At 51.5% G+C, this 18,326-nt stretch overlaps 1 protein-coding gene and 1 long non-coding RNA gene across 2 annotated transcripts; one reads left to right on the top strand and one right to left on the bottom strand.

The window, feature by feature from the left end:
* Positions 1 to 261: 261 nt before the first annotated feature.
* LOC117719877 (uncharacterized) lies at positions 262 to 7,224 on the bottom strand. Its single transcript, XR_004608240.2, has 3 exons — positions 7,091 to 7,224; positions 1,648 to 6,338; positions 262 to 512 (listed from the first exon to the last, which is right to left on the bottom strand). It is a non-coding gene; the product is annotated as an uncharacterized LOC117719877 (long non-coding RNA).
* Positions 7,225 to 13,940: 6,716 nt separating this feature from the next.
* Egr1 (early growth response 1) lies at positions 13,941 to 17,747 on the top strand. Its single transcript, XM_034518503.2, has 2 exons — positions 13,941 to 14,544; positions 15,223 to 17,747. Exons 1-2 carry the CDS (start codon positions 14,244 to 14,246, stop codon positions 16,521 to 16,523), a joined length of 1,602 nt encoding a protein of 533 aa, XP_034374394.1. The 5' UTR covers positions 13,941 to 14,243; the 3' UTR covers positions 16,524 to 17,747.
* Positions 17,748 to 18,326: the final 579 nt, after the last annotated feature.

Below are 18,326 nucleotides of genomic sequence, written 5' to 3'. Positions count from 1 at the left end.
CCCAACACTCAGGAAGCAGAGGCAGGCAGATCCTGAGTTTGAGGCCAGCTTGGTCTACAGAGTGAGTTCCAGGACAGCCAGGACTACACAAAGAAACCCTATCTCAAAAGTAAATAGATAGACAAATGAATAATAAATATATAAAATAAAATATGTAAAAATAAATACACAAGGGCCCTTTGCCCACTCTGGAATACTCTTGTCAAGCAGCCCTCTGAAGGCATTCCTTCCTCCACTGGCCCCTGCCTAAGTTATGTTTCCATTGCTTCGATAAACACCATGAGCAAAAGCAACTTGGGAGGAAAGGGTTTATTTCAGCGTGCAACTCTCAGCTCACACTCCATCACTGAGGAAAGTCAGGGCAGAACCCAAGGCAGGAACCTGGAGGCAGGAGCTGATGCAGAGGCCATGGAGGAACACTGCTCACTTTCTTGTTCCTCATGGGTTGCTCAGTCCACTTTTGTATCTCTTCCCAAGCCTCACTGGCCACAGGGAACTGGGCTCTCCCACATCTGTCAACAATTAAGAAAATACACCACAGGTTTGCCTATTTGATGGAGGCAGTTCCTGAGATTTTCTCTTCTCAGATGGACCTAGCCTATGTCAAGCTGACACAGAAACTAGCCAGCGCAGCCCTAGAGGAATTTGATTCCTTTTTTTTTATTATTGAAAAGGAGAGGAAGAGACTCATTCTAGAAGATTCCCAGAAAGTAAAATGCTGTAGTGCTATGCTAGCGCTTACCACATAGCCAGGAAAACAAGTTAGGCATTCTATGTAAGTTTCATTTGCTACATCACACACACACGCGCACACACACACACACACACACACACACACACACACACACACACACTACTTGTGGGTAGGAGACCACTGCCAGATTCTGAATGGCCATTCGCTACAAATACATCTGGAGTTTTCCTGTCAAAAGGAGTATGTTCAGACTTCCAAGCTCCTTGTTCTGTTACCATGGAAACATCTGAGCTTCCAGAACTCTAGGCACAGGGTCTGCCCCATGTGTTGCAGTGGAGGAGAGGATAGATGGAGGGTGACAAAGAATAACCAGGAAGCCTTTTAGGAGGTTGGCCGGTGGGACACACTGGGTCTGAGCGACCTCATACTGTCACTCATTCCCTAGGCCTCTCTCCTCTGCCGCAGATCTTCTCAGGCTAGAGGGAAAGACCTCTGTTGGAGCCAGGTGGAGGGCACTAAATCAGGGGCCTTTGAGAAGTATTATTAGCTTTAGGGATAGAGTTTAGTGCCATGTCACGTGCCCAGGTCTCCTGGGAATATTAGGCACCCCTCCGGGCCTGTGTTCCAGACTATGATGGCCTCAGGCCTGAAGCTGCTTCATCTGGCTTCTCCTCCCTTTTTTGTGGGTGTTCCAACCTCCCAAGAACCTGCTTAAAATGGGATTTCCAGACCCTGACGTCAGAGGAAACCCAGCAGCTCCCTCTAGCATGTGCCAGCTCTACCGTGATTAGCAGAGCTAAGTTCAGCCTTGCTCAGCCTACTGGAAAGCTAACAGAGATTGGAGGGAGGAACTTGGGGCCCTAAAGAGTGGTCTCTGTATCTGCGGCATTCTGGATGACAGGAACAAACTGTTTCCGGGTCAAAAGACCCTACTGGCTTTCCTACTAACTTACATTTCAGCTAGTGCATGATCATTTCCCTCTCAAACGCCATAGTTGTTTTCTCTCAGTTCTAGGTCTCATGGCTGGCTTAAGGAAGGAACGGACATCTCAACGTAGTCCTGAGAGCTGGACAGCGGCTTGTCTGGGTTTTTATCCAAGAGTAAGCTGAAGGTGGCGACTGTGGGAGCTCTACCTGCAAGACGTTAAAAGGCCCACTAGGTGGCGCAGCTCCCTCCCGATGTGGGATTCTAACCCCTAGCAAAGCACAATCTCTCCAATGGCTTAGGGCCTGAAGACCAGAATGCCTCAAACTCTGCTCCCTGGAATGAGAGACCAAAGGAGAAAAAACGTTTTTGAGGGTAGAAAGGATAGCTGTGGGTAATCCAGTAATCTCTATTTGAGCCCCAGTCTATGTGCACCCCCACCACTCTGAACAAGAGCTGGACAGACAGATTCAGAGAAACAACCTGTCTGAGAAGGAATCTGCCCAGTTCTGTATGCAGGGGAAATGCCAGGCTTCCTTCAAGAAGGACCTAAGCTGGGCTTCCAAAGTAGCATCTAAGAGACACCTACTGAAGTGGGTTTTGGGGGTGGGACAAGGGGAAGGGCAGAGTTGGGGGTGTGGGGAAAGATGTCTCATAGCTGTTACACCCCTGGACCTGGCCACAGTGGCAGCTCAGGTCTGCTCCAGGATTCCCTAACTTCTAGTCTTTTTTTGTATATTCATCCAGAATATTGTGGAGTTGGAAAAGAGAACAAAACCCCAAACCCCATCTCAAAATCCTCAAGAATTCTTGCAGGGGCTGACAGGGTAGAGAATCCTTGTCAATGGCCTACCTTTCTCTGACCTCTTGCCCAAACTTACCCCAGCAGGCTCGTATCCGTGATGAGCTACCTTCTCCTTTTGTCCCAGATAAGTGATCAATAAATAATGTTGCTTGAAATATTGATGGTGCGTTTTACACCGGCAGCCCTTAGCTGCGTCTGGCAGGGCCATGACCCTCCAGACAGCTTTTTCACAGTGCCAACAAAAGGTTTTCTTTGGCCAAGATTTCCACCCGATCCATTCTAAACCAAAACCATGACTCAGTTTCAACCAATACGAGGAAGAGATGTGAGAATGACTTAGTTCATCCCCCTGAGAAGGATGGTTTGGGTAAAACAAGCAAAGGTCCTTCTTAACTGATTTCCCACGATGCCCTCCAGATCCTCCTCTTGTTCCATGTCCACCTTGGGCCTGCCAGGTCCACTTTCTGAGTGGCCTAGGCAGAAGGTGGTCATGTGGGGGGCATGGTAGAGAACACCTGTAATCCCAGCCCTCAAGAAGTAGAAGCAGAAGGGTCACGCCAAGCTCCAGCCCAGCCTGGTCTTCATAAGTTCCGTGCCAGGCAAGGCCTCATAAGAGACTAACAACAAAACAAAACAGGCAAACAAAACAAAAGTGATCATGTGACCAGACATCTCTGGCCCAGGTCACTTTCACTTCCAGCATGAAGAGGAAGAAGAGGAAGAGAGGGGAGAATTGGAGACCAAGAAAGCTCCTGGGCCAACTCCTGCCCCACGTTCTGTGTCTTGTGCTCAGCAGACAGAAGCCAAGTCAACTCAAATCATTCCCCTCCCCCACTGTCCCACACCACTGGGCCAGCTCCTACAGGTGCACAAGTCTCAGCTCAGACTGTATCATCACCTGCAAGCTGCCAGGTGTCCCCCCAGGCCCCATCACACCTGTCTTGCCAGGCATCTGCTGTTGCCACCAGCCCATGCCCTTAGTGCCTGTTCCCTAGTCTAGTCCCCCATCAGACTGCAAGCCCTTTCTCACACACAGATGGGAGTCAGCAAACCAGCCACATTCAGTTCTCACTTAAATTCAAATGCTAAATTGGGAAGAAGAGCAGTTTCACACTCCATATTTAGCCTGGGAGAGAAAAAGTGAGACAGCATGGGTGTTACCAGGGAAAAGCAGGCTGCGGCTGGGCTGATGGTGAAAAACCTACCCAGAGCCCAGGGGAAGAGCATGGGCCCCTGTCAACTCACTCCTAAAGAGAATCGCCCAAGGGCCTTGCCACTGAAAGACCCAAGTCCTGTCCTACACCAGCCACGCAGCCAGTATGAGGGCATGGCTTGGGGGGCAGAGTCTTTGTATAAACGCTACCCAGAAAGAACAGCAGGTGTGGCAGTGTACACCTGAGACAGCGCTCAGCAGGTAGAAGCAGGGGGATCATGTGCCCAAATGTAGGCTGAGCTATATAGTGAGACTCTGTCTCAAGAAAACAAAACAACTGCACCATCAGAAAGCCTATCCTAGAGGCGTACGCTCACAGCAGTCAGCTGTCACCTACACCAAACGGCTATCGCCACAGGATAAAAAATGAAAATTCTACATCCACAACACTTGCCAAGCTTTTCAGCAGCTTTGTTCACTGCAATCAAAAGGTGAGGAGGTAAAGAGGGCGCTGGGTGCTGAAGAGTACCTGCTGTTCCTGCAGGGGTGTGAGTTCAAGTCTCACCACTCATGGTGGTTCAGTTCTTTGTAACTCCACTTCCAGGGTACCTGAGACGCTCTCTTCTGACCACCACAGGTACCACACACACATGATGGCACAAGGACATATATGCAGGCAAATCATTCACACACATAAAATAAAAACAATATTTAGGGGCTGGAGAGATGGCTCAGTGGTTAAGAGCACTGACTCCCCCTTCCAGAGGACCAGGTTCAATTCCCTGCACTCACAGGGCAGCTCATAACCGTCTGCAACTCCAGTGACCAGAAACCCTCACATACAAGCAAAACACCAATGGACATAAAAACCATTTAAACGGAAACCACCCTTCACCCATGTTAAGATAAGTGGACACACAAAATGTGAAATATGTGTGACGTGGTGCATAATTCCGTCATATGGGAACACTACGGTAGGAAGAATCGTGATAGCTGGGTGCAGTGGTGCACGTCTTTAATCCCAGCACTTGGCAAGAGACAGGCAGGTCTCTGAGTTTGAGGCCAGCCTAGTCTACAGATTGAGACTACAGAACAGGCAAAGACAGGCATGTGCACATTCGCGTGTACACACACACACACCCTATCTGGAAAAAAAAAACATGAAAGGAAAAAAACAGTCCATGAAAACATCTTGCCACGAGAAATAAATCAGACACCAAAGGCTACAGAGGGTGTCAGCCTTACATGAAACTCCAAAGGGAGACAGAGGCCACAAGATGTGGGAGACGGGGACAGAATCATGGTTTAATGGGTGTAGACTTTCTGTTTGGAAGGATTCAGAAGTTCTGGAAGTGGACAGTTGATAATGTAATTAATGACCCTGGATTATACAAATAATTAAAGAGGTTAAAATGATAAAATTTAAATATACAGTATTTTACCACATTTTTTTTGAGACAGGGTCTTTTGTTTGTTTGTTTGTTTGTTTGTTTGTTTTTTGGGTTTTGTTTTGTTTTTCGAGACAGGGTTTCTCTGTGTAGCCCTGGCTGTCCTGGAACTCACTCTGTAGACCAGGCTGGCCTCGAACTCAGAAATCCGCCTGCCTCTGCCTCCCAAGTGCTTAAAGGGATTAAAGGCATGTGCCACCACCGCCCGGCTCAGGGTCTTTCTACACAGCCCTGGCTGTCTTGGAACTCACTATGAAGACCAAGGTGGCCTTGAACTTACAGAGATCTGCTTACTTCTGCTTCCCAGAAAATCGACTTTTTGACAGTTTTAATAATGAATCAGAGGACCTCATGTGTTCTATTTAAGTGAACATTTTACCCCGAGTCCAGTGTCAGCTTCGAGGCATGCATGCTGCCATGACAACCCTCTGCCCCTGCATTGGATGGAAACTGAGTCCTCTAAGTTCCAAAGACCCCCTCTGCCTGTGTGTAGGAACAGCAATGCTGTCTGTGCGCAGAGTAAGGCAGAAGCCACCCCCCCCCCAATACTCTAAGGACAGCAGTTAGCCTTGTCGGTGTGACCACCTGCAGGAAGCTCTTCTCCTGGTGTGGGTACCACTTCCCCTGTTCAGCTCATCATGAGTATCTGGATTTCCATATGGAGGCAGCAGATAGGAAAATGACTGGGGAAAGAAAAAGGACAATCTCTCCTACCCAGTGTCCCAGCCATCATATTGCTACCATGCCAAAAAAAGTAGACGGCCCTACGGGCTAAGCTGCCTCTCAGTGAATTTGGTTGTCCATTTCCTGCAATGTCTTTTTGCCTTGGAGTCGATGCTGCCTGTGGGAGCTCCAGAAACAGCAGACACTCACAGAAGCCCTGTCTAGGACAACAGTGCTCCCTCCTTGGACTCAGACCCTGTGCTTAACATTCTTTTCTTTTTTGTTTTGTTTGTAAATCAAGCTAGTCTCCAATTTGTGGTTGACCCTCTGGTCTCTGCCTCCCGAGGGCTGGGATTTTGGATGGGTGTCATCACGTCCTGCTGCTTCTTGTGATTTTTATAAATGGCGACTTGGCTCTCTGACAGGCTGGGGTGTGCGTGAGGAGGTGGCAGAGAGATCAAGGACTAGCTGCGTTTCCCCACGAGAGAAGGTGTCATACTGCTGCCCGTGAGAGATGATGTCGTACTGCTGCCATTGTTCTTTTCTCTTTCATTCTTTTAAAATTTTGAGTCAGCAGAAGTCAGCTGGATGTCCAGTGTCAGCTTCGAGGCATGCGCACTGCACCACCATGAGGACCCTCTGCACCTGGACTGGAGGGAAACAGACTTTTGAGTTTCCCAGACTACCCTTAAATTCCCTATGTAGTTGAGGATGACCTTGAGCCCCTGACCCTCCTGTCTAGACCTCCCAAGTGCTGGGATTACAGGCCTGGGCCGCCACACCCGGCACGCTCCTGGTTTTCGGGCATATTTGCCTCCACTGGGTTGTGCAGCAGCAACAGCAGGGTAGGAGGAGTCTCGTTGCTGTTTTTATATCGTAGAGCAGACATGTTTGGTCAGTAAATATGACATGAATAGAAGTGATCTGTTTGTCTGTCTGTTTCCTATTTCCAACCTACCCAAGAACTGCATAGAGAAAGCGAGGGACCCCAGAGAACAAAAGGTTCTGAAGCCGGACCGTTTTGAATAGAAACCCAGTTCTACCTCTGACCAGCTCTGTGACCTTGAACAAGTTACCTGCCCTCTCTGTGCATCGTTCTCCAGCAATGAAATGAGGCTGAGACAGAGACCTACCTCATAAGGCATTGTGAGGATAGACCCTTGGAAGCACTGAGCCCAAAGCCTGCCACAGAGTAAATGTGTGCTGGGGGGTGGGGGTGGGGGTGGGGGGCTTCGAGCATGGGAAAAGAAATCTCCAGAGATTAAGGAAAGCCGGAGGAAGCAAGCACCCTGACACTGTTAGAGTGGGGTAGCTGAGGACAGTTCTGAATCAGGTAACCCCAGAAGGTGCCTGCTCCTCCCTTCTCCCTCCTGGCAGGTCTGCAGAATGCAAGCTTACCCACCGAGAAGCTGAGCAGCCTGGCGCTGGGCTGGGCGGTGGTGAGGGGCCAGAAATAACCCCTGTTTCTATTCCTGCCTTTCTGGGCTGGGTGGAAACGCTGCTTTTTGAATGTAAAGGCTGCTTCGACTTCCTGCTCATCACTAGGGCTCTTATGTAACAACCCCCCTCCCTCTCCTGCCCAGGGAGCTTCCAGAGATTTCTGCAGCAAAGCGGGCTGCACACGCAGCTGGGGGTGGGGAGAGCAGAGAGAACACCACAGGATGGGTTGTCCTCTGAGCCCAGTGTCTCACAGATTCAGATCCAGGAGAGGATTGTACAGGGAGGGACTGAGGTCCAAGGACTGCAGCCTCTTTCGGTCTCTGCATAGCAACCTGCAGCAGGAAAGAGCCTGACAGCCTGTCTAGATAGTCAGCTGCCTCCTCCCTTTACCTCCCTGAGGTGCAGACTGTAGCACCTCCTCCAACTCTGTATATCTCGGTTGCCTCCATTTTAAGCCCAACCTAACTCAGTCTGGCTCAACTCTCTGTAGGGCTCTGAGGACTTTTATTCAAGTCACGTAGAACACAATTGCCTTAGATTTGCCACAAGATGTACCTAGTGTCAAATTCCCTATCGTGTGTGCATGCGTGTGTGTGTGTGTGTGTGTGTGTGTGTGTGTGTGTGTGTGTGTGTGTTGGTGGGAATCTAACTTGGGGCATTGAACAAACTAGAAAAGTTCTCTACCACTGAGCTACTCCCCAGCCCATGAGGGACCCTCTGCTTCAGGCCTCAGCGCCACTCTTTGTGGCCCTTCCCACCTAGCCTAGGTCTCAGGGGTCTCAAAGAGGGGGTGGTTTTGCACCTCCCCATTCAGGGATAAGCGTCTCTCTTAGGAACCTGTCTTTTCCCATGACTACCTATTTGTCCCCAAATTCTTTCCCACCTCATGTGTGGCCTCTTCAGGCTTCTTCTCACCTTTCAAAGTCCTTCATGGGTGGGAGCTGTACCCAGAGGCATTCCAGTCCAAGTTGTCTAGGTTTCCGTTGGGGCCCCTCAGCCATCGGAAAGTGTGACGGGCAACCCCGACAGAACGTAAAAGAGAGTCACTTCCTGAGCCCTATGCTAGCCACAGAAGTGGCAAACCACGGCCTGAGCAGCACATGTGGGTGCTGACACAATCTAGCTCTGGGAGGAGGAAGTGGCGATGGAAAGGGGGCTTGCTTTCCTCTGAGAGCCACAGCTTGCCTGGCCTTAGGTTTAGTAGAGTCAAGATGATCCGCTGCACCTGCTCTCTAGTGGAGACTCCGTATCCTGGTTCTCCTGGCCACCACGACCCTAGACTCTCAGGCCATCCCTGAGGATTCCATGGGGCCCAGCATCCCTGCAGGCCCATGAAGCCTGCCTTTTGGTAGGCCTCAGGACATTTCTCCATCTGAGTTGGTAGGTATAAATTGGAGAGTCCTCACAGGCCCAAATTGTGACTTGGCTCCTTGGGAGGAACCAATTCCCCACCCCCACCCCTGTGTCATCATTGTCCCCCTGACCCCTAATCACAGCAAACAGAAGTGTGCCACCGGCTATAGAACAGATCCACTGAGGGTGAGGAGGGCTCAGACGCTCCTCGCCTTGCTTGCCTTGCTGCTGAGGCGTCGGGCTAGCAACACAACCCTCTCTAAGAGTGTGGCTGTTCCTGGGCAGAATCCGACTTCCAGTGGATTATACCAAAGAGACTGGACAAGTTCAAGAGGCTTTTTTGTCTATGAACCATGAAACCAAGTAAAGAATTAGAGTGGGCAGATGGCTGGGCACAGTCAAGCTCTGGGCAGTTTTAGCCTATGTCTTAGCTTGAGGTTTTATACCAATCGTGTTCCTACCCTGCTCCTCTTGAGCTCTTTGCTAGGTTGTTTTTCTTCCTGGGGTCCCCCACCTTGACCCCGAGACTCCTCCTATGCAGAGTGAATTGTTTGTTTGTTTGTTTGTTTCTTTGAAACAGTCTTAATTCTGTAGCCCAGGCTGGCCCAAAACTCATGGCACTCTTCCTGTTCCAGCCTCTTTTTATTACTATTGTTGTTGTTAATATTATTATTACTATTATTTTGAGAGAGAGAGAAAGAGAGAGAGAGGTTCTTATTACCTCACCTCACTGTTGCTCTGGCTGGTCTGGAGGTCAGTGTACAGATCAGGCTGGTCTCACACTCACAGAGACCTTTCCTGTCTTGTCTCCTCAGTGCGGGGACTAGCCATGTGCACAGGCAAACTGGCCCAATTGTTTGTTTGTTTGTTTGTTTGTTTAAATAATGGGTTCAGCTAATACTCAGAAGGGCTGGAAGATCACAAGTTTGTGGCCAGCATGGACTACACAGTGAGACCCTTCCTAAAAACGAAAAAAAGAAAAGAAAAAAAAAAATTTATTTGGTAAAATAAACCTCTCCAATACTCTGTGATCTGGGCTGTTCTCTCATGCTCCAGCGTCATTTCACCAGCTGGTTAGATGAGGGCCCCTCAGGTCACCCAACTGCAAGCTGGGCAGAGAAGACTCCCTGCCTCACTAGAAAGTGCAGTCCTCCATGTTCTTCCTTCTCCAAGATCCTCCTATTGTCTGTCAACCTAACTCCTTCCAATTTCCTCCTTTTAAAGTCTTGCTTTGCTTTTTTGAGACAGTGTTATTATGTAGCCCAGGCTGGTGACCTGAAATGGTGACAATCCTGTACTTCCACCAGGTGCTAGAATCACCAAGTTAGAAGCTCCTCTCCTACCTCTTACTTCCTAAGCCCCCTGCTGCTACTGACGTTTGGTAGCTAAGGGATTGCTTTCTTCTTGTTTTTAGTTTGTTTATTAAAAAAAAAAATCCAGGCTTGCTTTTACCCAACAGTAAACATCTTAGAGGGGTTGGGGGGGGGGTCTCCACCACAGGCCTCGCCCACAGCAGTTCCTCACATGTGTGTGTGTGTGTGTGTGTCTCCACCACAGGCCTCGCCTACAGCAGCTCCTCCTTACAGCAGCTTGGAACTCAGGTGAGAAGGGTGCATTAATTAGAATCTTTTTTTTTTTTTTCCAGAGCTGAGGACCGAACCCAGAGCCTTGCACGCTTGCTAGACAAGCGCTCTACCACTGAGCTAAATCCCCAACCCAATTAGAATCTCTTGTTACCAGTAACAGAAAAGGCTGAGAAGGGAATCCATTGACTTGTATAACAGAGGAGACTGAATCAAAAGCAAACTCTGGGTGTGGAAATCTCTCTTCTCTGATTTCCTACCGCTGGCTTTATTCTCAAACAGGCTCGCCAATCCTGATGGCGAAGCCTGATGGCGTCACGGTCCACTGGCTTTGGATCTTCCTCAAGAGTTCAAGAGAAAGTCCCAGAAGTAATCTTCATTGGCCTGGTTTGGGTCATGCGTCCATCCCATAGTAATCACTAGAAGAAACAGAATGTTCCTAGCTTAGAGGGTCCTATATGGATGGCCAGGCCTAGGTTACAGATCTACAGATCCTAGATTTTGGAGTGCAGTTATCTCCCTCACAACCTCAGGAGTGACGGTAGCTCCTCAGAAGGAATTGCTGGCTGAGGAATATTTCAAGAATGACAGGTGCTGGACACACAGAAGATGCACATGTGCAGGTCCCTCAGGTAGACTTGCACATTAGATTCATGGGACGACTTCTTTGTCCTGGCATGGGAGGAGGTGAATATGCCATTAATAACCGAATTAGTTCCTAATACGACCTGGCCAGCCCCCGGTAATCAAGACAGAGACCTATGGGTTTATTTTAACAGCTTTAGCACAATTACTGGGCAATTACCCCTAAACTATTCAGACTCCCCAAGTCACCTGCCAATCAGTTGTCTGTGCTGGACCCACTCCACCAGCCAGGCCCTGCTTCTCCCTCCTCCTCCTTCTCTTCCATGTATTCCCTACCTGCAGACCCCTCCCATCTCCCCACCTCTGAAGCCTAGCCTACCTTTACTCTACCCAGTAATTGGCCATCAGTAACTTTTATTTATCAGATAGTTTTAAATTGGGGAGCAAGGTTTGCCTAACAAAAGCTAGTATTGGGTTCCTCTTGAGCAACCAGATCTTGGGATACATAAGAATTTAGCATTTGAATGCATAGTGTCACCAGACCAGCCCCCAATGGGGAGGCTCAGTGCTGTTCTTTCAGAGTCCAAAAAGTGATGTAGAGGTAGGCAGGACAAGGACCCTCGGCTGAGCCGCCTTCTCAGTTCCATGATTCGCTCCATGAGAGCTTTCTACAGCTTAGGGGATGTAGAGACAGATGGCTGAGTGGTTAAGAGCAGGGCTGCTCTGCAGAGAGGACCCTGGTTTGATTCCCAGCATCACAGGAAGGCTCACGACCTTCTGTAACCACAGATTCAGGAGATCTGATGCCTGCTTTTAGACTCCATGGGCACTGCACAGAGATGGTGCACCTACATACACATAGGCAAAACCCTCATACACATAAAATAATAATTTTTTTTAAAGGGATACTGATCCCGCTGTTATGCACAGCCTTTTGTGTTAGGACTAGGATGCTTCTCTTTGCTCAGTTTTTTGCTGTTTTGGAATGTTTGTTTCCTTTTCTTGTTTTTAAAAAGATGGTATCTCATGTATCCCAAGCTGCCTTCAAAAGTAGCCAAGGACAGCCTTGAACCTCTTACCTGAGTACTGAACTTCCTAAATATTGGTATTACCAACACAGGGCAGGTTCACCAAGCTCTCTATCAACTGAGTTTCCCAGCCCTTGAAGGCTGAGTGAGGTTGGGTGGGCAAAAGTAACAATACCCCACCCTGTTTGTTTACTCCCGGCTTAGTGTCTGCACCATAAGCTCAGCTTTTGGGAGTCACAGGTAGCGGGCTGTGTAAATTTCCATCTGAACAAACAATCCTTCAAATGAAGACAAATAACATTAGCCTTAGTTTACAACTAGAGCAGGTGAGACACAGAAGGTTTGGTCAGAGAATCCCAGCAGAGTAGCAAAATAGGCACTCACACAGGAAGCACCTGCCCGCCTGCCCTGGCCAGGGGGCTATGGAAGGTGCATTAATGGCTCCTAAATTAGTAACAACCAAACAATTTAGGATTGTGAGCTCAAATATAAAGGAACCCTGGTTCATTTCTGGTTTCCTGTTGTTGCTGCTGTTGTTTTTATTGTTGTTTTTAATGAAGCGAAGGTGGGGGGTGTCCAGAGAGAGAGAGAGCCGAAGAGTAACCTCCCCATTAACCCTGACGACCCTGATCTTCCCTCTTCTGTATCTCGCTCTCCTTCCACACAGGCACTAATTGCTTTCTTTTTAAATAAAAAAATAAAATAACAGCACCTTCCTCGGATTCAAAGTTGGAAACAAGAGCCTTCCCTTCCGGGAATCCCCTCTCCCTTTGGGTTGCTTCGGAGATAGGGCTTCACTGCTTACGTCAGGGTCCCGGGAGACCCGCGGGATCGCTCCGCCATCATCCCCCCTCCCCCCTTTCCCTGCCCTTGGCCTGGCTCTGTGAAAGAAGTGTTACCCTGAATTCTGGGCGCCTTGGCAGTGGCGGTTCCCTCGGGACTGCGGGGAAGGCCCAAGCCGCCGCGCCTGCTCAGTTCTCCCTCACTGCGTCTAAGGCTCTCCCGGCCTGGCTCCGCGCCCAGCCCAGACTACGGGAGGGGGAACGTGGAGGCGACGGAAGAGCCCGCTGCGCTTGGGCCCCCCCCAATACAACCAGAGACCTCCAGAGGGCAGCACCGAGCCGTAATCGCGTCCTCGCCACCGCAAGCCTGGGGTCGCCAGACTGCCCAAAGCAAAGTCCCCCTCTTTAGGACAGGGCAGGGTCCGCCCGACCAGTCGCTGGACTGTAAAAGTCAGGAAGTGCCCAACCATCACAAGAACCAACAGCTCCTGGCGGGGACTCAGGACTGTCCTAGGGCAATCAGGGTTCCGCAATCCAGGTCCCCAAAGGTGGGTTCCTCAGCCGCAGGGCGGAGGGAATAGCCTTTCGATTCTGGGTGGCGCATTGGGAGCCCCAGGCTCTAAACCCCCCAACCTACTGACTGGTGGCCGAGTATGCACCCGACTGCTTGCTAGGCAGTGTCCCAAGAACCAGTAGCCAAATGTCTTGGCCTGAGTTTTCCCGGGTGACACCTGGAAAGTGACCCTGCCATTAGTAGAGGCTCGGGTCAGGGCCCCGCCTCTCCTGGGCGGCCTCTGCCCCAGCCCGCCCAGCCGCTCCTCCTCTCCTCAGGCTCGCTCCCACGGTCCCCGAGGTGGGCGGGTGAGCCCAGGATGACGGCTGTAGAACCCGGGCCTGACTCGCCCTCGCCCCCGCGCCGGGCCTGGGCTTCCCCAGCCCAGCTCGCACCCGGGAGCCGTCGGAGCCGCCGCGCGCCCAGATCTACGCGCCTGGCGCCCTCCCCACGCGGGCGTCCCCGACTCCCGCGCGCGTTCAGGATCCCGGTTGGGAACCAAGGAGGGGGAGGGTGGGGAATGCGCCGACCCGGAAACGCCATATAAGGAGCAGGAAGGATCCCCCGCCGGAACAGACCTTATTTGGGCAGCGCCTTATATGGAGTGGCCCAATATGGCCCTGCCGCTTCCGGCTCTGGGAGGAGGGGCGAGCGGGGGTTGGGGCAGGGGCAAGCTGGGAACTCCAGGCGCCTGGCCCGGGAGGCCACTGCGGCCCTTCCAATACTAGGCTTTCCAGGAGCCTGAGCACTCGAGATGCCGGAGCGGGTCGCAGGGTGGAGGTGCCCACCGCTCTTGGATGGGATGGCTTCACGTCACTCCGGGTCCTCCCGGCCGGTCCTTCCATATTAGGGCTTCCTGCTTCCCATATATGGCCATGTACGTCACGGCGGAGGCGGGCCCGTGCTGTTCCAGACCCTTGATATAGAGGCCGATTCGGGGAGTCGCGAGAGATCCCAGCGCGCAGAACTTGGGGAGCCGCCGCCGCGATTCGCCGCCGCCGCCGTCTTCCGCCGCCGCAAGATCGGCCCCTGCCCCAGCCTCCGCGGCAGCCCTGCGTCCACCACAGGCCACGGCTACCGCCAGCCTGGGGACCCACCTACACTCCCCGCAGTGTGCCCCTGCACCCCGCATGTAACCTGGCCAACCCCCGGCGAGTGTGCCCTCAGTAGCTTCGGCCCCGGGCTGCGCCCACCACCCAACATCAGCAGCTCTCCAGCTCGCTCGTCCGGGATGGCAGCGGCCAAGGCCGAGATGCAGTTGATGTCTCCGCTGCAGATCTCTGACCCGTTCGGCTCCTTTCCTCACTCACCCACCATGGACAACTACCCAAAACTGGAGGAGATGATGCTGCTGAGCAACGGGGCTCCCCAGTTCCTCGGTGCTGCCGGAACCCCAGAGGGCAGCGGCGGCAATAGCAGCAGCAGCAACAGCAGCAGCGGGGGCGGTGGTGGGGGAGGCAGCAACAGCGGCAGCAGTGCCTTCAATCCTCAAGGGGAGCCGAGCGAACAACCCTATGAGCACCTGACCACAGGTAAGTGGTGGTCTGCACCGAAGCTGAAATCCCTTTCGTGACGGCCCTAACGTCCAGTCCTTTCCTGCACAGACCTGCATCTAGATCTTAGGGATGGGACTGGGATTTCCCTCTATTCTACAGAGCTCCAGGGTCTTGTGTTAGAGGGATGTCTGGGGACACCCCCAACCTTCCATCCTTGCGAGTGCGCGGAGGGCAGACCGTTTGTTTTGGATGGAGAGTTCAAGCTGCGTGGGTGGCTGGAGGGGGGGAGGGAGGGTTTGTTTTGATGAGCAGGGTTGCCCCCTCCCCCGCGCGCGCGCGCGGTGCCGCCGCCTTGCTTGTAGCTTGTTCCCAAGGAAGGGCTGAAATCTGTGAGCAGGGATGTCCCGCCGCCCATGGTAGGGGGCGCGCATTAGCTGTGGCCACTAGGGTGCTGGCGGGATTCCCTCGCCCGCGCAGCCTCGCTGCGGAGCGCTCCCGGAGCCGCAGTAGAGGGGGGATTCTCTGTTTGCGTCAGCTGTTGAAATGGGCTCTGCCACTGGAGCAGGGCCAGGAACATTGCAATCTGCTGTTATCAATTATTAACCACATCCAGAGTCGGTGGTAGCCGGGCGACCTCTTGCCTGGCCACTTCGGTTCTCCTCATCCAGTGATTGCTCTCCAGTAACCAGGCCTCTCTGTTCTCTTTCCTGCCAGAGTCCTTTTCTGACATCGCTCTGAATAATGAGAAGGCGATGGTGGAGACGAGTTATCCCAGCCAAACTACTCGGTTGCCTCCCATCACCTATACTGGCCGCTTCTCCCTGGAGCCTGCACCCAACAGTGGCAACACTTTGTGGCCTGAACCCCTTTTCAGCCTAGTTAGTGGCCTCGTGAGCATGACCAACCCTCCGACCTCTTCATCGTCAGCGCCTTCTCCAGCTGCTTCATCGTCTTCCTCTGCCTCCCAGAGCCCACCCCTGAGCTGTGCCGTGCCATCCAACGACAGCAGTCCCATTTACTCAGCTGCTCCCACCTTTCCTACTCCCAACGCTGACATTTTTCCGGAGCCCCAAAGCCAGGCCTTTCCCGGCTCAGCAGGCACAGCCTTGCAGTACCCGCCTCCTGCCTACTCGGCCACCAAGGGTGGTTTCCAGGTTCCCATGATCCCTGACTATCTGTTTCCACAACAACAGGGAGACCTGAGCTTGGGCACCCCAGACCAGAAGCCCTTCCAGGGTCTGGAGAACCGTACCCAGCAGCCTTCCCTTACTCCACTGTCCACTATTAAAGCCTTCGCCACTCAGTCGGGCTCCCAGGACTTAAAGGCTCTTAATACCACCTACCAGTCCCAGCTCATCAAACCCAGCCGCATGCGCAAGTACCCCAACCGGCCCAGCAAGACACCCCCCCATGAACGCCCATACGCTTGTCCTGTCGAGTCCTGTGATCGCCGCTTTTCTCGCTCGGACGAGCTTACCCGCCACATCCGCATCCACACGGGCCAGAAGCCCTTCCAGTGTCGAATCTGCATGCGCAACTTCAGTCGTAGTGATCACCTTACCACCCACATCCGCACCCACACAGGCGAGAAGCCTTTTGCCTGTGACATTTGTGGGAGAAAGTTTGCCAGGAGTGATGAACGCAAGAGGCATACCAAAATCCACTTAAGACAGAAGGACAAGAAAGCAGACAAAAGTGTCGTGGCCTCTTCGGCTTCCTCTTCCCTCTCTTCCTACCCATCCTCAGTGGCTACCTCCTACCCATCCCCCGCCACCACCTCATTTCCATCTCCTGTGCCCACCTACTCCTCTCCCGGCTCCTCTACCTACCCGTCTCCTGCGCACAGTGGCTTCCCGTCGCCCTCGGTGGCCACCACCTATGCCTCGGTGGCACCTGCTTTCCCTGCCCAGGTCAGCAGCTTCCCGTCCGCAGGTGTCAGCAACTCCTTCAGCACCTCATCGGGTCTTTCAGACATGACAGCAACCTTTTCTCCCAGGACAATTGAAATTTGCTAAAGAAACTAGGAAAGCAAAGGGAGGGGGCACGAAAGACATAAAGGACAGGAGGGAGGAGATGTCCGTTAGAGCCCGCCTCTTAGGTCAGATGGAAGATCTTACAGCCAAGGCCTTCTAGTCACGAGTAGAAGGTCCGTTGGCCACCAGCCCTTTCACTTACCATCCCTGCCTCCCCGGTCCTGTTCCCTTTGACTTCAGCTGCCTGAAACAGCCTTGTCCCAGTTGTCACCTCTATCCAAAGGACTTGATTTGCATGGTATTGGATAAATCATTTCAGTATCCTCTCCATCATAGGCCTGGCCCTTGCTCCCTTCAGTGCTAGACCATCAAGTTGGCAAAAATGGGTGTGGGCCCTCAGAACCCTGCCCTGAATCTTTGTACAGCGTCTGTGCCATGGATTTTGTTTTCCTTGGGGTATTCTTGATGTGAAGATAATTTGCATACTCTATTGTATTATTTGGAGTTAAATCCTCACTTTGGGGGAGGGGGGAGCAAAGCCAAGCAAGCCTGGTGATCCTCTATTTTGTGATGATTCTGCTGTGACATTAGGTTTGAAGCATTTTTTTTTTTTTTGAAGCAGCAGTCCTAGGTATTAACTGGAGCATGTGTCAGAGTGTTGTTCCGTTACTTTTGTAAATACTGCTCGACTGTAACTCTCACATGTGACAAAGTATGGTTTGTTTGGTGGGGTTTTTTGTTTTGTTTTTGTTTCGTTTTTTGGAAAAAAAAATTTTGCCCGTCCCTTTGGTTTCAAAAGTTTCACGTCTTGGTGCCTTTTGTGTGACACGCCTTGCCGATGGCTTGACATGTGCAATTGTGAGGGACATGCTCACCTCTAGCCTTAAGGGGTAGGAGTGATGTTTTTGGGGAGGCTTTGAGAGCAAAGTGAGGAAGAGGGCTGAGCTGAGCGTTGGTTCTCCAGAATGTAAGAAGAAAAAAATTTAAAACAAAAATCTGAACTCTCAAAAGTCTATTTTTTTAACTGAAAATGTAAATTTATACATATATTCAGGAGTTGGAGTGTTGTAGTTACCTACTGAGTAGGCGGCAATTTTTGTATGTTATGAACATGACGTTCATTATTTTGTGGTTTTATTTTACTTTGTACTTGTGTTTGCTTAAACAAAGTGACTTGTTTGGCTTATAAACACACTGAATGCGCTTCATTGCCCATGGGACATGTGGTGTGTATCCTTCAGAAAAATTAAAAGGAAAATAAAGAAACTAACTGGCTGTTTCTCCTGGGGGGGGGTGGGGAAGAGGGGGCTGTACAGTAGCCATTTCTGCCTAAAAGGTGGGATGGGGTGTGAAGTGTTTTTCATCCTGGGTCCTTACAGATGTGTGTTGGTTCTGGGAACTGCTCATGCACATACTAAGCACGCCTTCCTCTTCATACCAGGCCTGGGTCTACATTTGTTCTGCTTCAGGCTAGTCAACTATAGCTTTGTGTGGAGTTGGAGCCAGAGGCCGTGTGGCCAGAGGCTGTAGTCAGTTCAAACCCTTATCTCTACCCAGGATTGGAGAAATCTCTCTCGGCCAGATGTGCTTGTGGGAGATAAGAGGTAGACTACACAGGCTTTGGGAAACAGTTACAAGGCTAAGGCTGACTCAGCTGCTCCCTCTGACTCAGCTTCTCCCCCTTGCATGTCCCCACCAACTTAGAAACAAGGGCTAGTTGTCCAGCCAAGAATCCTTCCAGGAAGGAAAGCTCACCCTTCTGCCAGTTGGAACAGCCATTCTTGGCAGCTTCCTGGGAGACAGGGCAGAGTGGGTAGGAAGGTGGCAAAGTGTGTTCCCACTGGG

Source organism: Arvicanthis niloticus, chromosome 14 (genome assembly GCF_011762505.2).
Source record: "Arvicanthis niloticus isolate mArvNil1 chromosome 14, mArvNil1.pat.X, whole genome shotgun sequence".
Classification (NCBI taxonomy): domain Eukaryota; kingdom Metazoa; phylum Chordata; class Mammalia; order Rodentia; family Muridae; genus Arvicanthis; species Arvicanthis niloticus.
The sequence above is the reverse complement of the archived record's forward strand: the minus strand, read 5'-3'. Positions and strand labels throughout refer to the sequence as shown.